The sequence below is a fragment of the Bos indicus x Bos taurus genome, chromosome 5 (genome assembly GCF_003369695.1).
Source record: "Bos indicus x Bos taurus breed Angus x Brahman F1 hybrid chromosome 5, Bos_hybrid_MaternalHap_v2.0, whole genome shotgun sequence".
Classification (NCBI taxonomy): domain Eukaryota; kingdom Metazoa; phylum Chordata; class Mammalia; order Artiodactyla; family Bovidae; genus Bos; species Bos indicus x Bos taurus.
This window is the reverse complement of record NC_040080.1, coordinates 92,730,155-92,740,145: the sequence shown is the minus strand read 5'-3', so window position 1 is coordinate 92,740,145 and position 9,991 is coordinate 92,730,155. Positions and strand designations below refer to the sequence as shown.

Here is a 9,991-nt window from a genome sequence, read left to right as displayed (position 1 = left end):
GAGGAAGTTCCTCTGCCCTTCTTCCTGAAGTTCCTAACCTCTCAGGGGCCTGGCGAGCCTCCCTGGGGGTATAGACGACATCCCCAGGTCTGTACTCAATGAGCATTAAAGAATAGCCATCATTATGTTAATAAGTGGCCCCAGGACACATAGGAAAGAGGGGACTTTGGAAAGAACCAAGAGTTCAGAACCTGTGGGAGCCAGAAATCACAGTGTCCTCGAATAAGAAAAGCTGCCTTCCTCCCCCGTCTCTGCGCAGAGCAGTCTCTGAATGTTCTTCCAGGAGTGACAATTCCAGGGCTGGCAAACAGGGTGAGCCCCTCCCCTGGCTGGTGGTCTTGGAAGGAACTGGGACTCACAGGACCTGTTTCTTCTTAAAGAGCCAAGAGACAGTGTCCAGAGCAAGTTTGAAGCATCAAGGCTTTCCCGGAACTGGGTTCTCCCATCCTTTCAGTCAAGTGGGAGAAAGTATCTAAAGGGAGTCTCCCCATTATCCACAAGAGGCCATTATTGTGGCCACTGAGAGTTAAGTGGTTTGTAGTTTTGTGGGTGAGAAATGAAGGCCCTGGAACAGAACCTTTCAAGCTGGAATCCAGAAGGTTCTAGGAGACCATGGGCTCAACCCTCTGCCCTGCAGGAAGCATGATCAAAACAGCCTCTGTGGACCTGAACCACCCCCAAGCCATGCTGCTTGAATGGGTTTGGGCTCTCTTGATCTATCTGCCCCTGAAACACAACGATATACCTGAGAATGTATCCTGTATGGAGCCCCGAGGACAGAGGTGATGATCTCTGGTGGTCTCCCCCAACCTGGGGCCCTAGAGCTTCTTCCTGGAGATGGTGGCCCCAGTCCCTACCCCACACTCAGCCATTCCAGACTGTTGTGTTCAAACCCGTCTCCAGGTGTGGGTTGAGGCCATCTCACAAGGAGACTGCGGGAAAATTAATTACCCTAATGTATGTAAACGAGCTTTGAAGATGAAAAGTGCAAACGCACAGTGTCCCTAATAACATCTTCAATACTTTTACGGAGGCCGGGAGTCACTGCTGAGCTCACCTTTAAGACGAGTCCTTGGAGAGTTGTTGGCAAACTCCCCAAGCCAATAAACAACATAAAATGACTTTTCACTTCTTTCATGTAGCCAACCCCAGCTCTCTCCACCAATAAAAGGACTGAGGAGGATCAGAGGGTCCAGAAGCATCCTACGTAGCGCACCCGCCGCTCTCAACACTCCCTTGCTCAAACCTCCATCCACTCAGACCCACACCATGTCGTGCCGTTCCTACAGGATCAGTCCAGGATATTCCGTCACCAGGACCTTCAGCTCCTGCTCGGCTGTGGCCCCCAAAACGGGCAGCCGCTGCTGCATCACCGCCGCCCCTTACCGAGGCGTGTCCTGCTACCGGGGACTGACGGGCTTTGGCAGCCGCAGCGTCTCGGCCCTGGGCTCCTGTGGGCCCCGCATAGCGGTGGGCGGCTTCCGTGCTGGCTCCTGCAGCCGCAGCTTCGGGTACCGCTCCGGCGGCGTGGGCGGCCTCAGCCCTCCCTGCATCACCACCGTGTCAGTCAATGAGAGCCTCCTCACGCCCCTCAACTTGGAGATCGACCCCAATGCGCAGTGCGTGAAGCACGAGGAGAAGGAGCAGATCAAGAACCTCAACAGCAGGTTCGCTGCCTTCATCGACAAGGTCAGTGAGGCCTGGGATGGTCCAGAGATGGCCCCGGCCCTGCCTTCCCCTCAGGAAGGTCCCAGTCTTCAGGGGAGCCAGCGTATGGCTGCCAGCCACCGGAGGGAAATGCAGGCCAATCTTCACAGAAGGATTTATTTTTCTCATGTAATTCCAGCAAAGTGTATCTATACCCGCAGCCCAGCATGGTCCAGAAATTGAGTCTGTGCTGTAAAGGGTTTGCGCTTCCAGAGACAAGACAACATGGGAATATCCGAGCTGCCGTGAAACATTGGGCGCTGGGTGCTGGACGAGCAGAGGGGCAGTGGGGAGAAAAGAAGGCCCGTGGTGGGGCAGCTTGGGAAGCAGTTGGAGCTCTGCTCAGAGCCCTGCCGCCTCCCCACCTCCCCGCCTCTGCTCACAGTGCTAATCTTCAGGCCTGTTGCTTGTCCCCTTGATAGAACCGGCTTCATATGTTTGCTTTGAAGATTAACTGGGCTCCTGTGCAATCAGTGCCGGCACATAGAAAGTGATAAATGTTAGCTGTTAGCATTCTTCCAAGGACAGTAGTGGGCGAGGAGATGTGGTAGGCAACCAACCAGGCTTGCCAGGCTGCTTCATGGGTGCAGAGCTGGGAATGGAGGAGGGGAGGCCACTAGACTGGCGAGAAGAGACCCACCGGTGCAGAGGGTGAGAAATCCCCAGCTGCCCTCTGGCTGCCTCCCACAAAGGTCACAGCTGCACCTCCCTTCGTGTGGGCTCTGTCCATGGGGCCTTACTCCAGCAGAGGAGATAGGACCAGACTCGGGTCTGGGACCTGGGGTGAAGGACAGTAAGGGGGACCTTCTTATTATCACTTTCTTTAGTGATCTCAGTTAATCCTTGAAATGACTCACTGGAGTAGATATTACCATCTCTATTTTTTTAATAACAAATTGAAGCTGAGAGCTTAGGGAGCTGCTTAGACAGACTGTTCATAGGGTTCTCACGACTGAGCAACTGAACTGAACTAGATAAATCATGGTGACAGGCAGGTGAAGGAGGCTCAAGGAACGTAGGATCCTGACTCCTGACTAATTATGAGATGATAAGTTAGTCATTTCATACCTTGGGGTCTCCTTTTCCCCTCCTGTACTATAGGGGAAATAAGATCTCCCCCCATAGGGTTGTGAGAATTGAATAAAATTGATTGGTAGGTGCAGTCATAGATAAAGGTGTGTGTGTGTGTGTGTGTATCTTAGCACAAGCCCTGGGACCACACAGTAAGTATTCAATAAATGTTTGTTGCTTACATGAATAAATGAAGAACTTGTAATTAAAGTCATAGTTAAATTGGTTGAGTACTTCCTGTGTGTCAGAAACTCTTCTAAACACTTTACATGTAGCAACTTGTTCAATCTTTACAACTTTAAGGAAGGTACTATTATCATCTCTGTTTTGGAATGAGAAAACCAAGCACCCAGAGGTGAGACAGCTGCCATTACAGTGGCAGACCTGGGATGTGAATCTGACCTTTGGCCTCAAGCCTGGGTCACTCCCACCCACAGTGCCTCCCTGGGGGGCTGGGAGCAAGGCCCCCTGAGTCGTAGGGATTCCAGGGCTCAACCCCCGCCTGGCCCCGGCTGTTCAGCGGGCACCAGGGCAGGGGAAGAGAGAACTCTGGGGAACCAGACACCTCCCGGGGCTCCTCCTGAGTCTCTTTCTCCCACTCTGGGCGGCAGGTGCGCTTCCTGGAGCAGCAGAACAAGCTGCTGGAGACCAAGTGGCAGTTCTACCAGAACCAGCGCTGCTGCGAGAGCAACCTGGAGCCCCTGTTCAATGGCTACATCGAGACGCTGAGGCGGGAGGCTGAGCATGTGGAGGCCGACGGCGGGAGGCTGGCCTCAGAGCTCAACCACGTGCAGGAGGTGCTGGAGGGCTACAAGAAGAAGTGAGTGTGGCACCACCTGTGGTAACAGGGTTAAGGGGGAAGGCTCTGCCCACAACCCTCTTGAAGCAGCTTCATTAAGATTCCTGCCTGTCTGCCAAGAGGGGCTGCCCGCTACCCAAGAGGATGGGCAGTAGGAGCCTAGGTTTCTTCAGATTCTTTGGCTCCACCTCAACTCCTTGGAGGCCCATGGGTCTTAGAGATGGTTTCAGAGGAGTAAGGAAGCCCAGTGGGGTTCCATGGCTTTCTTGCTCCTCCTGCTCCCCTTCCTGACCCAGGCTCCACATCCACTCTGCCCGTGGCACCAGTTCTCTTTGGATCTAGGATGGATGGAAAGATGAGTGTAGACCTGGGCATGGAATGTGCATTCTCTGATCTCATCCCAGAGGCAGCAGGACTCAGGTGGAATGAGCCAGGCTGGGACAGGGCTAGCCCACAAACAATGCACAAATAGAATGGGGAGAGAACGGGATGACGTTTGCAGAGTTCACCCCATTTGACTCCCAGAAGAGCTTGCCCAGGATGGCTGCCAAACCCTGACTCCTCAGCTCCAGCCTCTGACTCTCTCACACACAGGTATGAAGAGGAGGTGGCTTTGAGGGCCACAGCGGAGAATGAGTTCGTGGTTCTAAAGAAGGTAAAGGGGATGGGCTCCGGGAGGGAGGGAGCGGCACCTCTGTGCGCACAACCTCCAGTGGGACTGGTCGCCACACCCACCCAGAGCACCTTCCCGGGGCCTCCTCCCACACGCTCGCCCCCTCCTCTCTACCCCACCACCAGGATGTGGACTGTGCCTACCTGCGAAAGTCAGACCTGGAGGCCAACGTGGAGGCCCTGGTGGAGGAGTCTAATTTCCTGAAGCGCCTCTATGACGAGGTGAGGGGGCCCCTGCCAACCAGCCTGGAAGAGGGGAGGGAAGGTGAGGGGACCCAGAGCGGAGACTGTGTGCACATTCACCCCCTGAGGGATGACAGCATGTAAGGAACACACACACACATGCAAGTGGGCGTACTGTGAGGCTGTCACAGACACGTGCACGTGAGCACCGAGGACTGTGGAGCACGTGTGTGCTTGGGCTTCTCTGTGCTTGTGGTCTCTGGGTGTTGCCGTGTGTGTGCCTGTGGCTGGTCTGAGTGTGTATAGGTCTCTACATGGATATGAAAGTGTATACGTGGGGTGGAGAGTGCGGGGGGTGGGTAGGGTGGGTTTCCAGTGAGAGAGGGGTCTTAATTCCTGGACAGATCACTAGTCCTGGCATTCATACCCGAGCTTCCCTGCTGAATGACGTTGAGTCAGGCCTTTTTCATACACTGGGATTCAGTTTCCCCATTTGTAAAGTCTGTCCCCAGCTGATCTCTAGAGCCCCTTCCAGCTTCACTGATGATGTACCTGTGTGTGAACGAAGGCGAGTGGGAGTCATGAATCATGCATGACCAGTGGGTCCCCCAGGGAGTGGACAGCCCCCAGGGGTAGAGCATGTGACCCAGACCAGACACCAGAACCAAATGCATTGGCTTTTGGCACCCACCCCAGGAGATCCAGATCCTCAACGCCCACATCTCAGACACCTCGGTCATTGTGAAGATGGACAACAGCCGAGACCTGAACATGGACTGTGTTGTCGCCGAGATCAAGGCTCAGTACGATGATATTGCCAGTCGCAGCCGGGCTGAGGCTGAGTCCTGGTACCGCAACAAGGTGAGTGGTCCAGAACACCTGCCTCCTGGACATGGCACTGGAAAGGATATGAAGTGTGGATTAGAAAAGGCTTCTTCTGCCTGGGGACTTTGATCTTTAGGGATGTCGAGAAAGAGACAGATCTCAATTTGGGTGTCAGAGCAAGGTGGCCATGTATAGTTGCACACGCTGAATACTGTGCAACCTGCACAATTATCCAAGTTGTCCTGAGTGGATGAGCTGTCCCATCCTGAGCCTCAGGAGCCTCTCTGCTTCCTCTCAGTGTGAGGAGATGAAGGCCACGGTGATCCGGCATGGGGAGACCCTACGCCGCACCAAGGAGGAGATCAACGAGCTGAACCGCATTATCCAGAGGCTGACAGCTGAGATTGAAAATGCCAAGTGCCAGGTATGGGTTCTGGGAGGGCTTGAATACCCAGCACAGGAAAACTGTAGCACCAGGCCCTTTGCCTGCAGAAGAACAAAGGTCTAGCCCTAATCAGGCCTCAGAGTGTGCCCGTGAGGAAGCAGGGGCCCAGAGAGGGGGCTGGGGCCCTGGCACTTCACACAGCACAGGAGCTGAGATGAGCCAGATCACTGATATCCCCCTTCTGGCCACCCTGCAGCACCATCAAGAAGAAATGATGAAAAGTGTCCATCACCTCCCTTGTGTTCATAGTCCCATTAACTACCTGCTCATAGGAGGTTAACCTAACTTTTCTCTGGGATCCTTGCCCCAGCTCCCTTGGCTCAGATGAGCCTAGCTGCGCCTTCCCATCCTCACATCTCCTTCCCCACAGCGGACCAAGCTGGAGGCCGCAGTGGCTGAGGCTGAGCAGCAGGGTGAGGCGGCCCTTAACGATGCCCGCTGCAAGCTGGCTGGGTTGGAGGAAGCCCTTCAGAAGGCCAAGCAGGACATGGCCTGCCTGCTCAAGGAGTACCAGGAGGTGATGAACTCCAAGTTGGGCCTGGACATCGAGATCGCCACCTACAGGCGCCTGCTGGAGGGCGAGGAGCAGAGGTGAGGCTGAGGAAACCTTGGGAGTCTAGAAGGAGGCGGCCCTGGTCCTCTGGGGGTGAACTTCCCTGAACCCAAGTGGGAACTGCATCTTTGCCCACTGCTAGTACAGCTCAGGCTTCAATAGAAATAATAATTTATGAACACTTTATTAGGCCTGTGCTCCGTGCTCATTTTAATCCTCACAAACCAGGTATTGTTTTTCCCATCCAAAGATAAGGAAATAAGGCCCAGCGTTCAGCGACCTTTTCGGGGCTACACAGTTAATAAGCAGAAGAGCCAGGACCCTCATGCAAGACTTGTGGCTCTGAAATCCACTCTCTTCCAGTAGCTTCCTACAGGAGGCTGCCGCTTGGCCTGCCCTGGAAGCCGGTACATTATAAGGTCGATGCAGTCTATGCTATAGCTCTTCATTGGTACCAGGCCCTTTCACATGCTTTCTGTAAGCCTGATCGGCACTATCCAGGGTGGGCCAAGTCATTCCGATTGGAAGCAGCACGTGGATTTCATAGCTTCACTCACCTCTGCTGAAAAGCAGAAGGCCTTGTCTCTGTGGTCAGTGAATAGTTAAAGGAGTGTGAGCATTTAAGGCAAACTCTAGGGAGCACTTCCTGCCTCCGGGGAATTGGATCTGTACACAGCAGGGCCCTCTCTGTGCCTAAGCTTCAAGGAAGCTGCCTCAAGGAATCCAGCTCAGTGCTTAGAATTAATTAGACTTTTCTTTCCTGTAGGCTGTGCGAAGGAGTGGGCTCTGTGAATGTCTGTAAGTACCTGCTTGAAACCCCCCTAGAAAACTGGCTTTATTGATGGGCAGATTTGAGCCGGACAGCCTAACCTACAGGACCTGGAAAGTTCCAGACCTGGGAGGGGGCCTTTCATGCCCCCTGCTCCCTCCCCCACTACGCCCCGCCACGACCCCCTTACCTTCTCCCTGGAGGCACTAAGCAAAGGCATCTTTGGGCGCCCTCCACTGGTGAATGTGTGAACTGCATACCCGGGAAATAAGGCAGCCTCTTCGCCCCTGGGCTGCCCTGGTTGCTCAGATGGCAAAGCGTCTGCCTCCAATGCGGGAGACCCGGGTTCAATCCCTGGGTTGGGAAGACCCCCTGGAGAAGGAAATGACAACCCACTCCAGTACCCCCTTGCCTGGAAAATCCCATGGACAGGAGCCTAGCAGGCTAGAGCCCATGGGGTCACAAAGAGTCGGACACGACTGAGCGACTTCACTTCACTTCAGCTTTGCCACTGAATCTGGGGGTACTTGCTTCCTTCTCGCCTGGGTGCCCTAGAAGGCTGAGGTGCTGAGAACAGGATCTGAGTTATGAACCACTAAACTCATCGGGGAGGAGGAAGCTCATGCATGCAGAAGCCCTTGGGGGCCTGTCCTGGGGTTGGTGACATCACTGCGGTCCATTCAGCCCTCCCTGTCCCCTCTCTTCCCACAGGTGTCAGCAGCTCACGCGGTGGAGTCACCTGTGGGGGCCTCACGTATAGCACCACCGCAGGCCGCCAGATCGCCTCGGGCCCCGTGGCCACCGGGGGCAGCATCACAGTGCTGGCGCCCGACTCCTGCGTCCCCTGTCAGCCCCGTGCCTCCAGCTTCAGCTGCGGGAGCAGCCGGTCTGTCCGTTTTGCGTAGAGTCAGAGGCCCCGCCTGCATCCCCCCAGCACGGAAGGGTGTGTGAATGGAAAAAAAAAAAAATTGTGTGCTTGCTTCCAGAATCTTCCATGTGTTCCTACAAGGGAAGGACCCTCCGCCGCTCTCCGCACCACCTTCTCCTTTTAGGGAGTTGTTTTCCTGGTTCTCCAACAGGCTTCAGTTAGAAAGAGTCATTCCCAGCCCTTTCACTCAACTCCGATTTGAATGCTAAATTCCCGCGGCCAATTTGTGTTACTCACCAAGCTCTCTGGGACCCTCCCAATCACCCAGGGCAGCTGGGCATCATGAAAACTCAGTCTTCCTCTGGCACAAGGAATAAGCCGAACCATCCAGTCAGGTCTCCCTCAACCTTAGAATCAGAGAGGAAGCCGCCCCCACTCCAGCAGATCCCTTGTCCTGGCTGGGAAGTTCTCTGCAGGAATTGCCCCTTGGTCATTTGAGTTTGTATTTTGCTTGTCTCTCTAACTGATTGCCTTCTTCTGGGTTAACCTGTTCCAGCCAAAATCCTCCTGTGACGTCCGAGTTGAGAGGCCTCTTGTGGGGGGAATTCTTTTGACTTTGGACAGGTCTTGCTATTCAATACACCTTAACAGATTTCAAAGAAAACGCCATGGTTGCTCCAGATCGCCCCCTGCCGGCGCAGGGGGAATCTGTCCAATCCAGAGCAGGTGGGCTGGAGAAGGGGAGGCCACTTTCTGGGTCTCCCTCTTATTATGACTGTCTGTGGGTGCCGTGCCTTCTGGGTTGTCTCAATCTGTGTTTCAATAAATGCTGCTGCGATGCAAAGACATGTGATCTTGTGAATGGCAATGTCTCCGACTGTTGCCCTAATGGCCTGGGAGTGAGCAACAAGAATGAAGACAGAACACAAAATCTGGTGCAATGGGTCAGGGGACCTGCAGCCTCTATTGGACTGAGGTGCAGAGTCCACTCTGAGTCCAGCTTTTATTTCTAATGGCAGACTACAAAACTTTCTTTGATCTTTCTTCCCCAAGACACTACCGTGACATAGTCCAAATCTCCTTGTTTTTACCCCAGGCCATTCTCCTCTAGGATAGTCTCAGGACCAGTCAGCAAGTGCATAGGCAGTGTTCATACCTGACACTGACTTGGTGTTCCAAGGTCCATGCTTTCATGATCCCAGTCATACTCCCTTCTGGGTCTGGCCTTGGGGTTTGTAACAAGGCTATTATTCTAAGAAAAACGTGAAGAAAAATCACAGCACAGTTTTGTAACATTTGCTGTTTTTCCAAGTGCTACTTCTGTGAAATTTCTCAAGGTTGGGAAAGCACATTATTAGGAATTCCCACTACATCCAACTCTCCAACATGTCTGACGCTCAGCTCCCACTTGCTCCATCTCTAGCTGACCAGCCCCTTCCAGCCCCAGCCCCCCAGTGGTGCTGCCTCATCCTCTCCACTTCCATAGCCTGATTCCAGCTCAGACCCCTCAGTCCTGGACCACAGCTCCAGATTCCCACATGACCACTTTCTCCTCATTCCTCACACACACCTCCCCCCAACAGCCAGAATCCCAAACTCATGGCTCTTATCCCCTACCACCTGGTTCAAACAATTTCCCAGCATATGCACGTGCTCCTTAGGCCAGACACAGTCTCCTCCAGCTCGTCTTCCCACACTTGCTTCTCACTCCTGTACAACCCCTCCACCTGGATGCTCAATTTCTCAGATTCAGGCTCTACTTTGTGGAAAGACTGCTCTCTGAGGCCTCCAGGGACCATCCCACCTGGACATATCGGCTACTCCACACCCTTCTTCCTATTTGCCTTTGCTCAGTGCTCCCTCTGCCCACCTTCCCTCCTGCTTCGTACACACACACACGTTTCCCTTTCCTGCCCGACAGCGTCTCAAACCCTGAGGACTTCTGACTCTTTCTTTGTGGCTCAGACCATGGCTATCACTGGGTGTGTCTGGACACTAGATCAAGCTGGAAGTTTCTGGAAGAAGTTCCAGGCAATTTCTCTTCCTGGCTTTGCCCCCAACTAAGTTCCAGATGGGATTCCAGAACATGTCAGGCCTGG

General features: G+C 53.9%; 1 protein-coding gene across 1 annotated transcript; it reads left to right on the top strand.

Annotated features, from left to right (window-relative positions):
• Positions 1 to 670: 670 nt before the first annotated feature.
• Positions 671 to 8,736, top strand: LOC113893171 (keratin, type II microfibrillar, component 5). Its single transcript, XM_027542946.1, has 9 exons — positions 671 to 1,689; positions 3,390 to 3,598; positions 4,172 to 4,232; positions 4,376 to 4,471; positions 5,129 to 5,293; positions 5,556 to 5,681; positions 6,073 to 6,293; positions 7,022 to 7,053; positions 7,736 to 8,736. The coding sequence occupies exons 1-9, from the start codon at positions 1,270 to 1,272 to the stop codon at positions 7,927 to 7,929; spliced, it is 1,524 nt and encodes a 507-aa protein (XP_027398747.1). The 5' UTR covers positions 671 to 1,269; the 3' UTR covers positions 7,930 to 8,736.
• The last annotated feature ends 1,255 nt before the right edge of the window (positions 8,737 to 9,991 follow it).

What these genes read in the sequence shown, in the direction of transcription:
- LOC113893171 (XM_027542946.1), top strand. Translation starts at nt 1,270, where the DNA reads ATGTCGTGCCGTTCCTACAGGATCAGTCCAGGATATTCCGTCACCAGG. An exon ending in AGTTCGTGGTTCTAAAGAAG is followed by an intron (nt 4,233 to 4,375) that starts GTAAAGGGGATG and finishes CCCCACCACCAG; the next exon opens with GATGTGGACTGTGCCTACCT. An exon ending in TTGAAAATGCCAAGTGCCAG is followed by an intron (nt 5,682 to 6,072) that starts GTATGGGTTCTG and finishes CCTTCCCCACAG; the next exon opens with CGGACCAAGCTGGAGGCCGC.